At 53.1% G+C, this 19,596-nt stretch overlaps 2 protein-coding genes across 2 annotated transcripts in view; both read right to left on the reverse strand.

Annotated features, from left to right (window-relative positions):
* Positions 1–813: 813 nt before the first annotated feature.
* LOC134433466 (gastrula zinc finger protein XlCGF9.1-like) lies at positions 814–1,550 on the reverse strand. Its single transcript, XM_063182321.1, has one exon. The coding sequence runs from the start codon at positions 1,536–1,538 to the stop codon at positions 882–884; it is 657 nt and encodes a 218-aa protein (XP_063038391.1). The 5' UTR covers positions 1,539–1,550; the 3' UTR covers positions 814–881.
* A 7,458-nt stretch (positions 1,551–9,008) lies between these two features.
* Positions 9,009–19,596, reverse strand: part of LOC134433370 (olfactory receptor 14J1-like) — a gene marked incomplete at its 5' end in the record, with an annotated part of 70,251 nt that continues 59,663 nt past the window's right edge. The window contains one exon of the mRNA XM_063182225.1: positions 9,009–9,113. Within this exon, the coding sequence (XP_063038295.1) occupies positions 9,009–9,113 (105 nt within the window). The remainder of the gene's footprint in view (positions 9,114–19,596) is intronic.

Genomic DNA, 19,596 nt, shown 5'->3' on the forward strand with positions numbered 1-19,596 from the left:
TCTCTGCTCTCCAGCACCAAGGCAACAGACTCTGGATACAGCTCTGAGCTCGTGCCCAAGGCAACCACCCCTGGCAATGGGGGTCCAAGGAGCTGCTCTCAGGAAAGACCCCCAAGAGCTGGGGAGTGCCCAAAACTGCCTAAGAAACATGAGATACTCCAAAATCTCTTCAGGAATGTGGATTATTCAAGAACTCATTCAGTAATGGGCTCCCCTCCCTTCATCATCCCCAAACTTTGGCTGTCTCATTCCAGACCCCAGCCCACCTCCCCAGTCAATCCCCAACCCATCCCACCCCTCCTGGACATCAACGCCCCCTTCCCAAGCCATATGTTCCCCCATTTCCCACCTCCCAAACCCCATCCCACCCATCCTGCCCCACCTAATGCCCATGTCAAGCCTCCTGATTTGAAGGCCACTTTGCTCAATCCCCTTCCAACCCCATTCCACACCAAAGAGCTGTGGAATCAAGGAATTTTGGGGTGGGATTGAGTAGTTTTCAGTGGCATTGAGGTGACAGATTAAATCCTCTTGTCTCTTTTAGTGCCAAGAAAGGGAAACAAGTACATCAAATACCCCCAAATTCTCCCAATTATCTCCCTGAATCCCAGATTGCCCTGAAACACAAGTAAAAAGTGAGGCTTTAGATGCCCTTGATGAATTTATTGAGTTTTACCCCAGTTTTCTCTGTTTTAAAGAGATGAAGGTGAATCCAAAGAAAATTAGGGTCAAAAAAAAAGAAAGTCCAGCCGCCTTCCCAATGCTGATCACCGGGAATGTGGATGGCCAGGGCTCTGACCAACGTGGGTCCTCCCATGGGGGAAGAAGCTGGAGCAGTGCATGAAGCTCCCCCTGCAGCTGGGGCACTCACAGGGCTGCCCTTACCGGTGCCTCCGTTGGTGTCGGGTAAAGAACGAGCGGTCTGAGAAGCTCTTCCCACACTGGGGACACTCGTAGGGCCTCTCCCCAGTGTGGATGCGCCGGTGGGTGACGAGGGTGGATTTGTGCCTGAAGCCCATCCCGCATTCAGGGCAGCAGAAGGGCCTCTCCCCTGTGTGAATCCGCTCATGTACGAGGAGGTGGGTGCTGGTGTGAAACCTCTTCTGACACTGGGGACACTCGTAGGGCTTCTCCCCGGTGTGGAACCTCTGGTGGACAACCAGGTCAGACCTGTGGCTGAAGCTCATCCCACATTCCGAGCACTCGTAGGGCCGTTCCCCAGTGTGGATCCTCTGGTGGCAGATCAGGTTGAATCTCTTCCTGAAGCTCTTCCCACACTCCAAGCACTCATACGGCCTCTCGCAGGCATGAAGCTGCTCATGGGCCACCAGCTCTGAGCTCTGGCTGAAGCTCTGTCCACCTTCCTGGTTCAGGGTGGGTCTTTCCTCCTCAGAGCACCCTGGGCTGGGTTTGCAGCCCCTCCTTGTGCGGAATTGCCGGGGCTTTTCCTCCACATTGGGTTCCTGCACTGTGGAGTCACTCAAAACAGCCTCTTCCATGAGGTTCTGCTGTGGGGATTTTTCCTCCCTGGTCTCCATCCTCAGCTCCTTCCCTGGGGAAAGAAGGACAAAGAGAGGATGGGATTTGCCTCCGTGCTACCCGAAAGGGGAAGGAGATCCCCCCAGTGCATGCCCAGCAGGACGGGCTTGGCAGCAGGGTTGTCCTGCAGCCGGGGGCTGTGCTGGGCTGGGGGATGGAGCAGGAGAGAGGGGAAAGGGGCACTGACTTCCTCCTCACCTGCCTGGGTGTCCTGGGCCATCTTCCTCTTCCTCCAAGCCTTCTCCTCCTCCATCTTGCCAAGGTTTGGGAATGGCAAATCCTGGTTTGGGGAAAAACAAGGTGTGAATGCCTTGGGTTGGAGATTCCTCCCACCCAAGTCCATCACTAGAAGTCATCTGGTGCCCATAAAATCCTTCAAAAATCAAGAGTGAATCAAAAAAAGCCACCAGGATTTTCCAATTTCCAGTCTCTGGGGTTCTGGTGGTCCTCTGTCTCAGGGCTGTTGGAGATCCCATGGGCACTGGGGATTCCCCCTCTCTAGGGTCCTGCTTAGGGATGCTGGGGGGTTTTGGGGTCCCCTTCTCCAGCCTCACCCCAGTCCTGTCACTAGGGGCTCTCCCCTCTTCCCACCACCCTCTCCTGGTTTAGGGCAAATTTGGGAGAAAATCTCCAAAAGCGTTTCCTCTAGAAAGCAGATTCAAGCGGCGCCTCCTCCAACCAGATCGAGAAAATATTTCCATGGAGAAAAGGGGGAAAACCGGTTTATTTAACAGGCAAAGCATTCACCAGCACAAAAAATGAACAATATTAAAAAATAAAACCTCTTGCCGCTCCAAAAGAGATTACAAACTCAGAAAGTCCCTCCGTGGGCTGTAGCTCCGCTCACTCAGTCTCTTATCAGTCTCTTATCAGTCTGTTAACGGCCCCTCCAGCACTGGAACTGCCGCGGCCCAGGCTCAGCCTGGTGGGCCACAGGTGTGTGCTGCCAGTGGTGTTCTGGGTGTTCAGTGCAGAGCAGCTTTAAACAGCTCCAAAGAAAAAGAAAAACCACAGTTGGGGGAACTTCTCTGCCTCAGCGAGCTAAAACTAACTAAAAGCAAAGGAGAGCTCTGTCCTGCTGTCTGTCCAACTGCAGACAACTGATACCTTAGGTTTTAAATTTTTCCATTCTGTTTTGATGTGCAGCTCTTAGCTTTATGTTAAATGTTACTGGGATCTTTTCACAGGGTGGTGAAGACAAAACAATCCTGTTCTAGCTGGAGATTCAAGGACAATCTCTTAAAACTTCAGGCCCAAAGCATAAACAATGTGAAAAGAGGACAGCAGGCATGCAAACAAGGAAGATGCAACTTCATAATTTGAAACTATTAATTGAGCAGTTAACTTCTATATACAAATGGACTAAAACTTGTTTAAATGTGAGATCTCATGACCAAGCCCTCTTTTGCTCCCATCTTGGAGCCATCCAGGCAGAGCCACAGCTGTGGCTCCTCTGCTGCCAGGGTGTGGCCTTTGAAGGCACTTCAATAAAAATCAACTTTATTCCTCTTAACTCCATGTGGCCTCTGTTCCAGCTCCTTAAGGCATCACAACAGTCCAGGAGCCGGAATGTGGAGGAGTGAGTGAAGTGTATGAAAACAAACTGCAGCTTTTTCCTCCTCCCCTTCGCTCTCAGAACCGGCCTGAAAGGTGCAGAACTCATTTCTGGGCTAAACAGACCGATGGGGTACGAGCATCACGAAGTCACCCCAGGACACGCCCCTGTCAGGGTCAGGGGGTCCCGTCCCCGCCTCATTTCCGGGCTGCCGGGGGTCCCCCAGCTCCGATATCGCCCCTTCCCCTCTCCCCGCCCCGGGGGTCTCCCGTTCCACAGCCCCGGCTCTCACGGGGATCCCCAAAACCAATGTCCCGCCCCGTCGGTACCGGGCCATCCCCATGTGGACCCCCGGGACCCTCCCGAGGGGCGATCGCGGCTCCTCTCCCCCCGAAAAAGCTCCTCTTGGGGAGCCCAGAGATATCCGGGGCTCGAGTCCGGGATCTGCCGGCTCTGAACACTCTCCAAAAAATCCTCCAGGAGACCCCTGGCTGGAGCCGGGGCGAGCTCGGCCTCCGCCCTCCCCTGCGGCTCGGGGCTGGGGGCGATGCTCCCGGGGCAGGGGGTGCTGCAGGCTCGGCGTGCGGGCGCTGCGAGCGCCGCCATTCTCCCGCTCCTGCTCCTCCTCTCCCTCCTCTTGCTCCCGCTTTTCCTCCGCTGCCAGCCCGGAACCCCCTTTCCCACCGCTCTGCCCCGCGGCCCCGCAGCACCGGCTGCTGGGTGGGGGAGCCCCCGATCGGCCCCAGGGCTGGGCAGGGGCTCGGGGACCCTCCCGGGGCGGATCCGTCCCCCGGCCCGAGCCCCAAATTCCGCTCGGGGGCCGCCGGGCTCTGCGGGCCCGCCTGGCAACCGGTGAGTCATCGGCGAGAAAAGCTCTGGTTGGCTGGGAATTGTTCAGCGCTTCCTCTGATTGGCTAGAACTGTGAAGGGTGTCCCCGGGAGCCGCGGAGTTGGGGCCGGAGGCTTTTCATATTTCTTTCTCTCTGAGAACATTTCTGATTTATTTCTCTCCCTCCCTCCTTTCCATTTCTTGTTCAGTACAATCCAAGTTCGAGCAGATCCACAGGTTGCGTTCCCATGATCTCATTTGCACCTTCACTCAGGTGTGAGAAGGTCAGAGGGCCCCCCCAGCCCCGAGCACCCTCAGCGGTGAGAGGGACACAGAGCCCCTGGTCCCAAGCCCTGCACAGGCATTCCCTGAGGCCAGAGGGATGGAGACTCCCCGAGCATCCCCTGGGCTGAGAGGGACAGAGACTGCCCCGAGCAGTCCCTGGCACAGGGTATGAGGGGGAGGGGAACCCCCAGGCATTCCCTGGGGTGAGAACGATGGAGACCCCCTGGGAATGGCCTGGGGTGACAGGGACAGGGACAATCCCTCCAGCCCCTCCCAAGCATTCCCAGGGCATGAGGTACAGAGACCCCTCGAGCAGCCACTGAGCACTGTGTTATAAATGAGAAGCTTGACTAGGCCAATATTCAAGCAGCAATCAATTTATTAATTAATATGGTAAAGCATGAGCAATACAGCGCTGGGTACAGTAGGGGAAGGTTTCCCTCCAACTGCACACTGATAGTTGAGGCTTACAGGTATTTATAGGGGTACTCATCAGCTTTCTCAGCAGTTTCTATTCCCAATTTTTACATCCCAATTCTATACCTATTGTGAATTAATTTTTCTCAGGATGTATCCCAGAAAGGAGTATCCCCAGATGGTGGTGGTTCGGTTTCCGAAAGAAGGAGGAAATCTCCCAGATGGTGAGGTCCAGATTACAGATGTGGGTCCACCTTTTATTTGCAAGGACTATAAATCTCATAACAGTGATGTCCAGCTACCCTTGGTCGAAATCATGAATCCTTGAGCTGATGTTCATCTTCCTTTCTCAAGCTGCTTTTCACTCTTTTGTTAAGGTGTGAGATAAGCACGATTCCTTTTATATATTCTAAAGCTATAGTTTCAAAGATCCTTACTACAAGCAGTATTCTCAAATTATACTTCAAAAGGTTATTCTTATTGCAAAACTCTTTAAGGCTTAGCTACCAGCAGAAAGTTCCTGTCCAAAAGCAATATCCTAAAAGCGTTAATTCAAAAGCTCCTATATCACTTTAAGACTTATCAAGGTTAATTACAAACAAAGAATAGGTTCAAAGGCCTTCTTCCATGCTTTGCTTTCCTCAGTAATTATTAGAATTCATCTTTATACCTGTTCCATGGTCGGTTTCCACCCATATTACAATCACAAATACCACGTTGCCAGTATGTACCTGACACGAAACACAGCTTTGTATTTCACAGGGGGGCACAGGGATGGCTCCTGTGAGAAGCTGCTGGAAGCTTCCACCGTGTCTGGCACAGCCAATTCCTGGTGGCTTCAAAGACGGACCTGCTGCTGGCAAAGGCTGGGCCAGTTACAAATGGTGGCAATGCCTCTGTGATATCAGATTTAAAAAGAAATCAAAATGGAGATTGTGGCGCAGTTTTAACTCCAGTCAGAGGAGAGCAGAGGGAGAACATGTGAGATGTGAGAAGAACAACTCTGCAGACATCAAGGTCGGTGCAGAAGGAGGGGCAGGAGGTGCTCCAGGCCCTGGAGACCCAGGCACCCTGCAGGAGAGCCATGGAGAGAGGGGCCCTGCTCCCAGGCTGGAGCAGCCTGTCCCTGGAGGAATGCACCCCCTGGAAGAGTGACCCATGCTGCAGCAGTTTGGGAAGGACTGTTGTCCCTGGCATGGACTCACACTGCAGCAGTTTGCAGAGGGCTGCTGCCCCTGAAATGGACTCACATGGGAGAAGGTCCTGCAGAACTGTCTCCCTTGGGAGGGACCCACGGTGCAGCAGGGGAACCACTCCTCTCCCTGAGCAGGGGCAGAAGCCATGGGTGATGAACTGACCATAACCCTCATTCCCTGACTCCCTGCATGGCTGGGGTAGGAGGCAGAGCTGGAGAGAGGTGAGGGGCATATTTTATTTCCCCTTTTCCTGCTCTGACTTTGTTATTAATAAATGAATTTCACATCTCTAAGCTAAGCCTGTTTTTCCCAGGACAGTATTTGATGAGTGATCTCTCCCAGTCCTTATCTCAACCCACAAACCCTTTATTAAATTTTCTTTGTCCAGCTGCAGAGGGGAGTGAGTGAGCAGCCCACATGGATGCCTGGCAATTGGCCTGGGTGAACCCGCGACACCTTGGTACCACAGGGTCACAATGGACCCTTGGCTCTATGGGGTCTCATTGGTTCCATCAGGCCCTGCAGGGACACTTCATCATTCAACAAGGCCTCAGAGTTTCACAGTGGTCTCCAGGATTCCATGGGGCCCTGCAATGTCAAAATGGACATTTGGATCCATGGGGGCCCACAGTGTCACAATGGGCTCTTTTGGTTCCACAGCTTCACAATGGCCCCTCGGTTCCATGTGTCCTGCACTGTTCCATGAATCCTTATTTCCATGGGGTCCTGTAGTGTCACAATGGTCTCCTTGGTTTCATGGTGCCACAGTTGCCATAATTTCCATGGTATCCCAACTACCCGTGGATCCCAAGAGGCCCCAGAGTGTGACAATGGCCCCTTGCTTCCATGACGCCCTGTAGTGTCACAATGGTGTCCATGATTCCATCAGGCCCTGCAGTGTCACCATGGGCAGTTGGTTCAATGACACTCCACACCGTCACCACGGCCCCATGGTTCCACAGAGCCCCACTGTGTCACTGTGGTCCCTTTGCTTCCAAGGCTCAGAAGTGCCACAATGACCCTTTGGTTCCATTAGGCCTTGAAGTTTCAAAATGGTCTCCATGGTTTCATGAGTACCCCCTGTGTCACAAGAGACTCTTGGTTCCCTGAAGTTCTTCAGTGTCACAATGGGCCCTTGGTTCCATGAGGTTTGGTAGAGTCCCAATTGACTCCTTGGTTCCATGAAGCCCTGCTGTGTCACAATGCCCATGGTTCCATGAGTGTCCCTGGTGTCACCACGGTCTCCTTGGATCCCCAGTATCACCATGGTCTCCTTGGCACCATCCAGGCCTTGTAACAAGAGATAGGGAGCCATTTTGTGCCTTAGATGAAAGGCTGCAGAACTCATGGTGGTGAGGCTGTGTCACTGATAAGAAACAAAAACCACCTGAATCTAAACGTCAAATATCATCTCCAATACCTTCAATCCCACCTCAACAGAGGTAGAAAATACAAACAGGGATTCCCCAGCAAATCAAAAACAGGGACCTTATTTGGAATGCAGGCAAAATGCATTCAAGTGCATTCAAATGCACTCGCTATGATGGGGAGGTGATGATCCCCTATTCCAAGAATGAATGTAGGAAGGCCAGACTATTGAAGGAATTACAGAGAACCACAATATAAGAAAAGCAGGTGGAACAGGTAATTCTGGGATAGGGAGACCAGAAAGCAAGAGCAGATGAACCAGTGCAGTCACCACCAAGAAGATCACGTTCACATGCTGTGGGCAGCAACCCCATCAGGCCATGCCACCATCCCCTGGTACAAGGGGGGTCACGATGGTTCGTTTCACTGATCTCAGGGTGCAAAGACACACAGCAGGGGACTTTCAGTATTAACCAAAACAAATGCACCTTTTATGGAGTGCCCACAGCAGATGCAACAGAAGGATTAGAAAGGAGATAAAGGACAGAGAGACAGAGAAAAGGAGGGGGGGAATGGCTGCCAACAGAGAGATGAAATCCTCGTGGTCTGGCCAATAAATCTGTCTGGTCACGTCGGGGAGAATCTCAAAGTCTTTGGTTAACTCAGGGCTCTTTTATAATCTACCGCTGGGAGGGGAGCAGGACAGCACATTGAGGGAACAGTGGAGAATAAATCCATTGGGAACAGGTACAGACAGTCCAGTTTGGAACAGCACAAACCGGTGCCAGCAGTGAGCAGGGCCCATTGTTTCAGGACTGGTTCCTATGGGAAACATCCCGCTTCCCATGGCAGACATCCCGCTCCAGTCAGGCCAGCACCCCTGGGTTAGAATTTGAAGGGTCTCAGTCTCAGTCCTAGAGGGGCCTTCAATCTCCGTCCTTGATGGCGGCTGTGAGGCAGATGAGGGATCTTGGACCATCTCTTACAGACTGACATCCCAAAACATAGTAGTAATTATGCATTTCCCCTTAAAAATATAATTTATGGAATTAGGAAAATTGTAACTATTTTTCTTATTTAAAATAGTATTATTCTATATTTGTAATATGAAATTTTAATATTTATATTTAAAAATCCACAGCATTTTAGCAAGCAAAAAATTTATTGGTCATTAGTCCTAAGTAACACAATCCCCAACATTAATTCATTGAGAAGTGTAGCTATTGATTTTTCCTTCTTTATGCTAATCAGTCCTATTTTAAATCCTTTTGTTTTCTTTTTTATAATTTTCACAGACAGGATAAAAGGGGCCACTTCGGGGTCCGTAGAGACATTTCTGGGGCACATTTCGGGCAGTTTTGGGTCTGGAGAGGGAATTCAGAGAGAACTTGAGTGTCTGAAGGACACTTGGGGAAGCCGGGTGGGCACTTGGAGGGGCACTCAGGGATTCTGAGGGACAGTTCGGGGTCCGGGGAAGCACTTGGGAGTCCAGGGGGGCCCTTGGAGGTCAGGGAGGGGAATTTGGGGCCCTTCGGGGTCTGAGCGGGGCCTTGGGGGACTCTGAGGGGGCTCGCTGGGGAGCGGGGGCTGATGGGAGTTGTTATTGCGGGGGGGGGAGGGGGGGTGGGTCTAATGCAGTTTAACGGGGCCGTGGAGCATCACGGGAGATCGAGGCGCAGCTGCAATGGCTCTCAGTGGGGCGCGGGGTGTGACGGGAGATGAAGTCCCGGCTGGAAGAGCACTGGACATGCGCCGCGGAGCATGATGGGAGCTGTAGTCCCGGAAGTGGCTTCAACGCGTTGTTTGGGGGTCCGGGAAGTCACTTGGCGGGCCGCTCTGCATCCGAGTCGCGACTTGAGATCCTCGGAGGAACGTAAACGGTTCGGCAGCGCTTGGGGGGAACTCGAGGAGCTCTAACCGGGCTCTTTAGGGCAGGGACATGGCAGGAGTTTTAGGCCGGGACTGTGTTCTGAGGGGCTCTGAGGCCACGGTGGAGGAGAGGAGATGAATTTCCAGAAGCGGCTGTACCGGGCATGTGTGGGGTCGGGAGCACTCAGGGGGTCCGGGGACGCTTTTAGGGGGGGTCCCAAATGGGCGCTGAGGGGGCACTGAGGGATCCTGGAGGGTCTGGGGAACACTTAAGGAACAAAGGGGTGGCGGATCCCGGGGGGGGTTCTGTGGAGCGCGGGGCATGACGGGCGTTGTAGTCCTGGCTCCAATGGGGCCGTGGGGCATGACGGGAGGTTTGGCTACCGTAGGCACCGTGCCCCAGTCTCCGATCTCTGGCGCTGATTGGCTCCTAGCGGTGATGGGCGGGAGTCCCGGCAAATGGGATGCGGTGGAGGCGGGAACAGCCCATTCAACCTGTCCAGTCCCTCCCAGTACAGCCCAGTTCATTCCCCGTACAGACCAGTACAACCCCAGTACAGCCCTGTTTATCCGAAGTAGAACCCAGTACAGCCCAGTCCCTCCCAATGCACCTGAGTGTATTTCCAGTCCCTCCCAGTTCATCCCAATGTCATCCACAGGATGCCCCAGTGTCCCCAGTTTTCTCCGCAATGCCCCAGTGTCCACAGTATGTCCCAGTCCTCCCCAGTGCCACTCCCAGTATGTCCCAGTATCTCCCACAGCGTTCCCAGTGTCCCCAGTATGTCCCAGTCCTCCCCAGTGTCACTCCCAGTATGTCCCAGTATCTCCCACCGCGTTCCCAGTGTTCCCCAGTATGTCCCAGTCCTCCCCAGTGTTTCCAAGGACAGTTTCATTTCTCACGGTGGCCGTGGCAGCCAAACCCAGCAGTGGGGTCAGTGCAGTGCCCATGGCCACAGCCCCTTGCAGGGCCCAGTGCAGCTTGGGCTGATGATCCACCCTCACAGCTGGCCCAGGGCAGCTCTGCAGTGCCTTCGGTGGCACCTGGGGCTGGCACACACCTGAGCACTGTGTCTGTTTGCACTGGGGAAACTCAGCAGTTTCAGATTGCTGCAAAAAGTACTAAAAGGGAAAACCTCTCTGAGGCTGGGTGCAGCCAGCTCTGCAAGCACAGCAGGGCCCAGGGGAGTGAGGACAGACAGGACGGGGCTGGGCAATGTGGAGCAAGGTTGTCCACACTGGGTCAGAGCTCCAGGCACAGCTTCTGTGAGCAGGCCAGAGCTGCAGAGGAGAGACCCTGGGTCAATATCAATCACAGAATGCTGCAATCACCTCTGCTCTAAAGAGAAATTTAATCAAAGACACCCTTTAAAATAGGAATGTATATTTTATTACTGCTCTTTGAAATCTTTCTCCATAACTGGACTAGGAAAACTTTAATTACCCTCTCGGGGCTTTGCTGTTGTTTACATCAGACTCAGTCTTTGAGAGTCAATAACACAAAGTTAAATTTAAACTCCAAATTTTCTTGAAGTTTTAATGGCTCCCACAATGAGGGACACCACTGGGAAAGTGTCCTCAGGTTCCAGTTAGAGCAGAACACTGGAGGCAGTGATGACAGCTGGGGACAAACAAGGCAAAGGTGTCTCTGGTGCTGAGCAAAGCTGGATGTGTTTGAGGAATGCCAAGGGCCAAGGCCTGAGCCCCAGCCCCTGGCCAGGCAGATCCTGTCCCTCCCTCCTTGCTCAGGGCTCTTCCCAGGATGGGCACTGGCATGTGGGGATGTGCAATGCCAAGGGCAGGAGCATGGGGCGGCCCCTGCCAGGCTGCTGAGCAGGGACAAGGAGGCAATGAGGCCCCAGGCCTGCAAGGGTCACTTTTCCCCTGCTCCTGCCTCAGGCCCAGGCCCAGCAGCCACGGCCAAAGTGCTGCCCAAGTTGGCTCTGGCAGGGCTGTCTTGCAGCTGCTGCCCATCCCTGTGCCCTGTGCAGCCCAGGCTGTCCCACGGTGTCCCTGCCCTGCGCCTCTGTCCCTGCAGGCTGTCGGCATCCCCCGGCTGCCCCACCTGGCTGGGCCCTTCCTTTGCTGACAGCTCTGCCTCCTGCCTGCCTCTGCCTGCCCACACAAAGCCTGGGGCTGATACCAAAAGGGTGAATTCAGTTTTTACTGTGCCTGTGAACTTTCAGCACAGGAACAAGGCGTGCAGGGGCTGCTTTCCCAGCAGGAATGGGTGGAAGAGGAGAAGAAGATATCTGGCTCAAGGGTGCAGGGATAGAGAAAACAAGGACTGAATCTGGGAATTTGCGGTTGGTTTTATGGAAATGGGTAAATTGTAATTCACATTTAGTGACTGTATAGAAGCAACTCGCTGGTAGAATTACATGACCATGTGAGGCTGGGAGTTATCCATGACTAGAGCTCTGGCCTGAATAAATGAAATAGCCTCTGAAATAGCAAATTCATGTACAGGCACAAAGCAGCTCTGTGCTCAGTGGAGTGGAGACTGAGGACAGCAGAGGAGACCTGGGAGGGACTGAAGGGAGGTTTCAGAGATGCTGGATCCTTTTGGCACAATGGAGAACAGCCAGAGAAAGAAAGAATTAAAGCAAAAGGCAGATAGGAAAACAGACAGGACCCAAACAGAAAGGAATTTCCCTGCCAGGGCCGGGCTGAGGTGCAGAATGTCCCCCAGAAGGAGCCTTTGCGTGGGCAGGCACAGGCAGGCAGTCATGTCCCTCAGTGGGACCCATTAAAAATTCAAGAAACTTTGGAGTCTAAATTTAACTTTGAGTTCTTGAGAAGTTTTTTCAAGACACTCTCAAGGACTGAGTCTGATGTAAACAACAGCAAAGCCCCGAGAGGGTAATTAAAGTTTTCCTAGTCCAGTTATGGAGAAAGATTTCAAAGAGCAGTAATAAAATATACATTCCTATTTTAAAGGGTGTCTTTGATTAAATTTCTCTTTAGAGCAGAGGCGATTGCAGCATTCTGTGATTGATATTGACCCAGGGTCTCTCCTCAGCAGCTCTGGCCTGCTCACAGAAGCTGTGCCTGGAGCTCTGACCCAGTGTGGACAACCTTGCTCCACATCCCAGCCCCATCCTGTCTGTCCTCACTGCCCTGGGACCTGCTGTGCTTGCAGAGCTGGCTGCACCCAGCCTAAGAGGGGTTTGCCCTTTTTGGGTTTTTCTGAAGCAATCTGAAACTGCTGAGTTTCCCACTGCAAACAGACACACTGCTCAGGTGTGTGCCAGCCCCAGGTGCCACCAAAGGCACTGCAGAGCTGCCCTGGGCCAGCTGTGAGGGTGGATCATCAGCCCAAGCTGCACTGAGCCCCTGCAAGGGGCTGTGGCCATGGGCGCTGCACTGACCCCACTGCTGGGTTTGGCTGCTACGGCCAGCGAGAGAAATTAAACTGTCCTTGGAAACACTGGGGAGGACTGGGACATACTGGGGACACTGGGAATGCTGGGAGACACTGGGACACACTCTGGGAGTGACACTGGGGAGGACTGGGACATACTGGGGACACTGGGGCATCCTGTGGATGATATTGGGGGGAACTGAGAGGGACTGGGAATCAACTCAGGTGTATTGGGAGGGACTGGGCTGTACTGGAGGGGTTGGAGGGGCACTGGGGTTGTACTGGGTTCTACTTGGGATGAACTGGGCTGTACTGCGGTTGTACTGGTCTGTACTGGGGATGATCAGGGCTGTACTGGGAGGGACTGGAGAAGTTGAATGGGCTGTTCCCGTCTCCACCGCATCCCATTTGCCGAGACTCCCGCCCATCACCGCTCAAAGGCAATCAGCGCCTGGTTTAGGACCTCGGAAGCGGTGTCTAATATTGGCACTACCTTTTTTTGCCTACAACTCCCGTCATGCCCCGCGGCCCGATTGAACCCATTGGAGCCGGGACTACAACGCCCGTCATGCTCTGCGCTCCACAGAACCCTGGGACCCGCCCCCCCTTTGTCTCTTTAGTATCCGCCAGACCCTCCAGGCTCCCTCAGTGCCCCTTCAGCGCCCATTCGGAACCCCCCAAAAGCGTCCCCGGACCCCCTGAGTGCTCCTGTCCCCACAGGTGCCCGGTACAGCCACTTCTGGAAATTCATCTCCTCTCATCCCCCGCGGCCCCAGAGCCCCTCGGAACAGTCCCGCGCATAAAACTCCTGCCGTGCCCCGTGCCCTAAAGAGCCCGGATAGAGCTCCCCGAGCTCCCCGCAACTGCTCCCGAACCGTTTACATTGTCCCGAGGATCTCAAGTCGCGGCTCGGACGCAGAAGTGTCTGCCAAGAGGCTTCCCGCACCTCCAAACAAAGCGTTCGAGCCACTTCCGGGACCACGGCTTCCATCATGCTCCGCGGCGCACGTCCAGCGCTGTTTCAGTCGGGACTTCATCTCCCGTCATGCCCCGCGCCTTCACTGAGAGCCATTGCAGCTGCGCCTCGAACTCCCCTGATGCTCCGCGGCCCCGTTAAACTGTAATAGACCCGCGCCTACAACTCCCATCACCCCTCGCGCCCGAGAGAGCCCCATCAGAGCCCTTCAAGGGCTCGCCCAGACCCTGAAGGGCCCCAAATTCCCCTCCTGACCTCCAAGGGCCCCCTGGACCCCCAAGTGCTGCTCCGGACCCCCAACTGTCCCTCAGAATCTCTGAGTGCCCCTCCAAGTGTTCACCCGGCTCCCCCAAGTATCCTCCAGACCCTCAAGTTCTCTCTGAATTCCCTCCCCAGACCCAAAACTGCCACAAACGTGCCCCAGAAAGTTCTCCATGGACCCTGAAGAGGCCACTTTTACCCTTTCGGTGAAATGGTAAAAAAGATGACAAACGGATTGAAAATGGGACTAATTACCATAAAGACAGAGAAATCAATAGCACACTGGTTAATGAATTAATGAAGGGAATTGTGTTACTTAGAACCAATGACCAATAAATTTTTTGCTTGCTAAAAAAGTACGGATTTTTAAATACAAAAATTTAAATTGGGTAATACAAATATAGAATAATACTTTTATAAAGAAGAAAAAATAGTTATCATTTATTAATTTATTACATTTAATTTTATGGGAAAATGCATAAAATTTTTATGCTTTGGGATGTCATTCTGTAGGACACGGTCAAAGATCCCTCATCTGCCTCACGACCACAGTCAAGGATGGAGATTGAGGCCCTCCCCAAGGACTGAGACTGAGACTAGTACCCTTCAAATTCTAACCCAGGGGTGCTGGCCTGACTGGAGCGGGATGTCTGCCATGGGAAGCGGGATGTTTCCCATAGGAACCAGTCCTGAAACAACGGGCCCGGCTCACTGCTGGCACCGGTTTGAGCTGTTCAGAACTGGGCTGTCTTTACCTGTTCCCAATGGATTTATTCTCCACTGTTCCCTCCATGTGCTGTCCTTCTCCCCTCCCAGTGGTAGATTATAAAAGAGCCCTGAGTTAACCAAAGACATTGAGATTCTCCCCGACATGATCAGATGGATCTATTGGCCGGACCACGAGGATTTCATCTCTCTTTTGGTAGCTATTCCCCCCACCCAACCCTCCTTTCTCTCTCTCTCTATCCTTTATCTCCTTTCTAATCCTTCTGTTACATCTGCTGTGGGCACTCAATAAAAGGTGCATTTGTTTTGGTTGAAAGTCTCCTGCTGTGTGTCTTTAGGTATTGGAAAATAATGATAAATAAAGTACACATCGTTCATAGGATAAAACGTAGACACCAGCCCTGGGATGGAGAGTGTGCCTCTGTCTGACCTGCTGAAAAGATCTTGGCAGGCCAGAGAAAAAATGTTATAGATAAGAAACAATAAACAACCTTGGAAACCAGAGCCAAAGTATTCAGACTCCTTCTTGGAAACATCAGGCTGGGAGAAAAGGATTCTCAGGGTCATCCCTGACTGCAGGGAACCCGAGATTGTCCTTCTGGGCTATCTGAGTTAAAATCAGAGTAAATCTGGAAGTTTTGCTTTAGCCTATTAAGTCATGGTGCTGGGGTCTCGTCTTTTTCCTGAGTGCTGTAAAAAGCTAACCTGGTATTACTCCCTCTAGGGACTGATTCTTTTATCCCTCTGGTCATCAGGGACCTGTAATCTCTCATATTTCTTCTCCCCTCTTCTTGATTAGGGTCCCAGTCAGGCTCCACTAAAGGCATTTTTTGGTCACCTGGGGGCCTGGGTTGGTTTTCTGCCTCCCAAATTTTCATTCCTGCAGTTCTTATTAATCGAGTTTCTTCTGGGGAAAATAGGATGTTAAAGATGGAGTTCAATTCTCCCCATGTATAAATATTAGGGCTAAAAATGGATCAATTTGATTTGCTATTCCTACTGGGTCTTCCACTAAATTTCACAATTCTTTCTTAAAGTTTTTAACTTTTGACGCAGTCAAGGGAGCGTTTACAAATCCAGTCTCACTGGCCACCCCACCCATGGGAACTTCTCTGAGGGGGAACAATTTTTCCACTTCAGTCACTTTGGACCAGGTGTTACAACATCAGCTGTGGAGGCTGACTGGGTAACTTCACTCGTGGGCATGAGATTGTGAGATGTTGTTTGGCTTCTCATTTGTGGGGGGGAGGCAGAGCAGGAACTTGCTGGTGAATAAGGAGTGCATGAGATGGTAGAGGTAAGGGGACAGTAGTGAAGGGTAAAGAGAGTAAGGAGAGGGTAGAGGGGAAGGTGGTGGAGGTATAACTGGGTTAGGAGGTGGTAAAGGAATGACAACTAGGAGAGGAGGAGGAACTGGATCCACAGCAAGAGGAATTGGAGGAGGAATTTGAGGTACTGCAAGGGTAGGAGGAAGTAAGTGGTCAAGGGGGTCTCAGTTTTTCCTAGCCTTCCCAGCCTCTTCTTCTTTTACTTTACTAGCTTGCTTTCCCTCTTTTAATATATAGACTCTTGTATTTTCCCCATCTGAGGTGTACTTTAGCCAACAGGTGAAGTTCTGTATGTGATGGGCCTTTTGCAGGAACTTGGGGAAAAAAGAAGGTGCATCACCTTTGGATAGAGAGGCGGGTAACTCAGGAAATGTTTAAGGATGTTGTTAGGTCATGCAGAAAGAAAATTAGAGAGGTGAAAGCTTAAGGCTTAACCAGACCACTTTTGTGAAGGATAATAAAAATGTTTCTACAAATACATTAATGGCAAAAGGAGGTACAAGGACAATCTCCATTCATTTTTTGGGGGATATGGTTACCAAATATGAGGGAAAGGCTGAGGTACTTAACCCCTTCTTTCCCTCATTTCTCAAAAATCAGACAGGTTGTCCTCTGGACAAGTGTTCTCCTGAGCTGGTAGATGAGCACAGGGAGCAGAACAGCCCCCCTGGAATCCAGGAGGAAGCAGCTGGGGACCTGCTGAGCCTCTCAGATTCTCACAGGTGTCTCTGGGAGCAGATGGGATCCATCCCAGGCGGATGAGGGAGCTGTGGATGAGCTCCCCAAGCTGCTCTCCATCATTTACCATCAGTGCTGGCTTACCAGGGAGGTCCCACAGGACTGGAGGTGCCAGTGTGAGCCCATCCCCAAGAAGGGCTGGAAGGAGGAGCTGGGCAACTCCAGGCCTGTCAGCCTGACCTGGGTGCCTGGCAAGGTTATGGAACAGATCACCCTGAGTGCCATCCCAGGGCACCCATAGGATGGCCGAGGGGTCAGAGCCAGCCAACGTGGATTTCAATGTCTGCACTGATGATCTGCATGAGGGGACTGAGTCCACAATCAGCAAATCTGCAGATGACACCAATCTGGGTGTGAGTGTGGATCTGCTGGAGGGTAGGAGGGCTCTGCAGAGAGACCTGGACAGGCTGGATCCAGGGCCCAAATCCAACAAGGTGAGGTTGAACGAGTCCAAGTGCCGGGTCCTGTGCTTTGGCCACAACAAGCCCTGCAGTGCTACAGGCTGGGGACAGAGTGGCTGGACAGCGGGCAGGCAGAAAGGGACCTGGGGGCACTGATGGACAGCAGACTGGACATGAGCCAGCAGTGTGCCCAGGTGGGCAAGAAGGCCAATGGCTCCTGGCGTGGACCAGGAATGGTGTGGCCAACAGCAGGAGCAGGGCAGGGATTCTTCCCCTGTCCTCGGCACTGGTGAGGCCACACCTCGAGTTCTGTGTCCATTTCTGGGCCCCAATTTAGGAAGGCAAATGAGGGGCTGGAGCGTGTCCAGAGAAAGGCAACAAGGCTGAGGAGGAGTCTGGAAGACAACTCCTGTTCAGAGTTGCTGAGGGACCTGGGGTTGTTTATCCTGGAGAAGAGAAGGCTCAGGAAGAAAAGGCTATGTCAGGGCACAAATTGGACTTGATGATCTCCCAGGTCTTTTCCAAACTTGCTGATTCTGGGATTCTCTGAAACCACCCTTGGAGCAGCTGCAGGATGAGCCCTGGGCCTCCTCTTGGGGAGCTCCAGCAGCCCAGGTCCCTCAGCTTCTCCTGCCAGCCCCAAAGCCCATCCTGTCAGTCCTGCAGAGCCTCTGCAGCCCCTCCTCACTGCCCAGAACAGGGAGCCCCAGAGTCAGACACAGCAGCCCAGATGTGCCCCCCTGGCCTGGGGTGCCTCTGGCAAGGGAGCAGCACCAGGCACTGCAGGAGCCTGCAGACAATTCCTGCAGCACTTGTAGGATGATCCTGCTGCCCAAGGGACGTTCCCATGGTGCCAAGTCAGGAACTGCAATGGGGAGTGGGGCCAAAGAAGAAGGGCAAACAGGGATGGGCTGTTTGCAGGGGAGGGGACAGGGTGGGCAACAGGAAGGAATCTGGATCGGGAAAGAGGAAAAAAAGCAAAGGTGAAGCCAAGGAAATGCTCAGGGCAGTTTGGGAGTGGCTGCCAGGCAGCCCTGGCTCTGAGCAACAGCGTCTGCAGTGGGACAGGAAACTCCAACTGATGGGAACAAACTTTCTGGCTGACTGCAGAGGCCAGGACAAAGCTGAGTGGTTTCCCTGGTGTCCCTCAGCCCTTGCTGGCCCCAGGGGCTGATGGCATTTGTGCTCCCTCAGGTTCATGTCCCCACACCAACAGAATGGGGGTGCTCCCCCTGCTGTGTGCAATGCAAACAGGGGCTGCTGAGCCAGTGCTGCCGTGTCTGTGCCTGCAAGGATGGGGCACCTGTGTGAGCTGGGGGAGAGGCCAGGGCTGCAGAGGGGGGATGTTGTTGGCAGCTCCATGGGGACGCTCTGGGACGCTGCCCTGGGCTGTGCAGCGCACTGGGGATGGATCAGCCCCTGCTCTGCTGCTCCTTCCCATCTCCCCCAGGGCCCTTGCAGAGCCCCAGCCATGCTGTTTGCCCCCAGCCTGCCCACGGCCAGCCTGGGGCTGCTCACGGGGCTTTCCTGTGCTGAGCATTGGCCTGGGTGTGTTCTTGAGAGAGCCTGGGCAAGGAGCCTGGAGCCCCCAGGGCCTGGCCTGAGGCGTCAGCGCTGCCCCAGCAGTGCCCATGGCCTGTCCCTGCTGCAGCCCCAGCACTGGCACCCCCAGGGCTGTGCCCGGCCCCGAGAGCACTCAGGCCCTACAGCAGCACCAGGGCCACCAGGGCAGCGGGGCAGGGCCACGGCAGCAGCACTGGCAACACCAAGTGCTGCTCCTGCTGCTGGGCACAGCTACTGGGCCAGCACTGATCTGCCCCCAGCTCTGCACACAAACATTGCTGCTGCAGCTCCAGAGAAGGCAACAAAAGGGGATTGCTGGTGAAAACTCAGCTGGAAGATCCCTTATGCTGTCTAAAACCTCTGAGAGCACAGCTCCTCATTGGTACAGCCTGGGGCCACAGTGAAGGTGGAGAGAAACAAAATGTGAAATGGCAAAAACAGTGACCTTCCTTTGTTGAAATATAAAAAACTAAAACAAAAGAAAGAATCAAAGAACAAGAACAAATCAACCACCAAACCCAAGTTGTATCAAAGATGACTAGTATTAGAAGTTATTTACAGAAATTGGCAAGCAGTTTAATGTTTCTTAAATTTTCCACTCATCAGTGCCCACACTGCAACCTTCAGCTCCTGGTTCCTCAGGCTGTAGATGAGGGGGTTCAGAGCTGGAGGCACCACCGAGTACAGAACTGACAGGGCCAGATCCAGGGATGGGGAGGAGATGGAGGAGGGTTTTAGGTAGGCAAATATGGCAGTGCTGAGAAACAGGGAGACCACGGCCAGGTGAGGGAGGCAAGTTGAAAAGACTTTGTGACGTCCCTGCTCAGAGGGGATCCTCAGCACGGCCCTGAAGATCTGCACATAGGAGAAAACAATGAACACAAAACAACCAAAAGTGAAACAGATAGCAAATAATGAAATCCACATTTTTCTGAAGTTGGAGTGTGAGCAGGAGAGCTTGAGGATCTGGGGCCCTTCACAGAAGAAGTTGGCCAGGGCATTCCCTGTGCAGCAGAGCATTGAGAAAGCCACTGGCCCAGGCAGCTGCTGCCATGTGGGCACAAGCTCTGCTACCCAGGAGGGTCCCGTAGTGCAGGGGTTTGCAGATGGACACGTAGCGGTCGTAGCACATGACAGTCAGGAGGGAAAACTCTGCAGAAATGAAAACCAAAACCAGAAAGTGC

Source organism: Melospiza melodia, unplaced genomic scaffold (assembly GCF_035770615.1).
Source record: "Melospiza melodia melodia isolate bMelMel2 unplaced genomic scaffold, bMelMel2.pri scaffold_18, whole genome shotgun sequence".
In the NCBI taxonomy this organism is placed as follows: domain Eukaryota; kingdom Metazoa; phylum Chordata; class Aves; order Passeriformes; family Passerellidae; genus Melospiza; species Melospiza melodia.

Coding starts and splice junctions, on each gene's coding strand:
- LOC134433466 (XM_063182321.1), bottom strand. CDS start 1,538: ATGGAGACCAGGGAGGAAAAATCCCCACAGCAGAACCTCATGGAAGAG.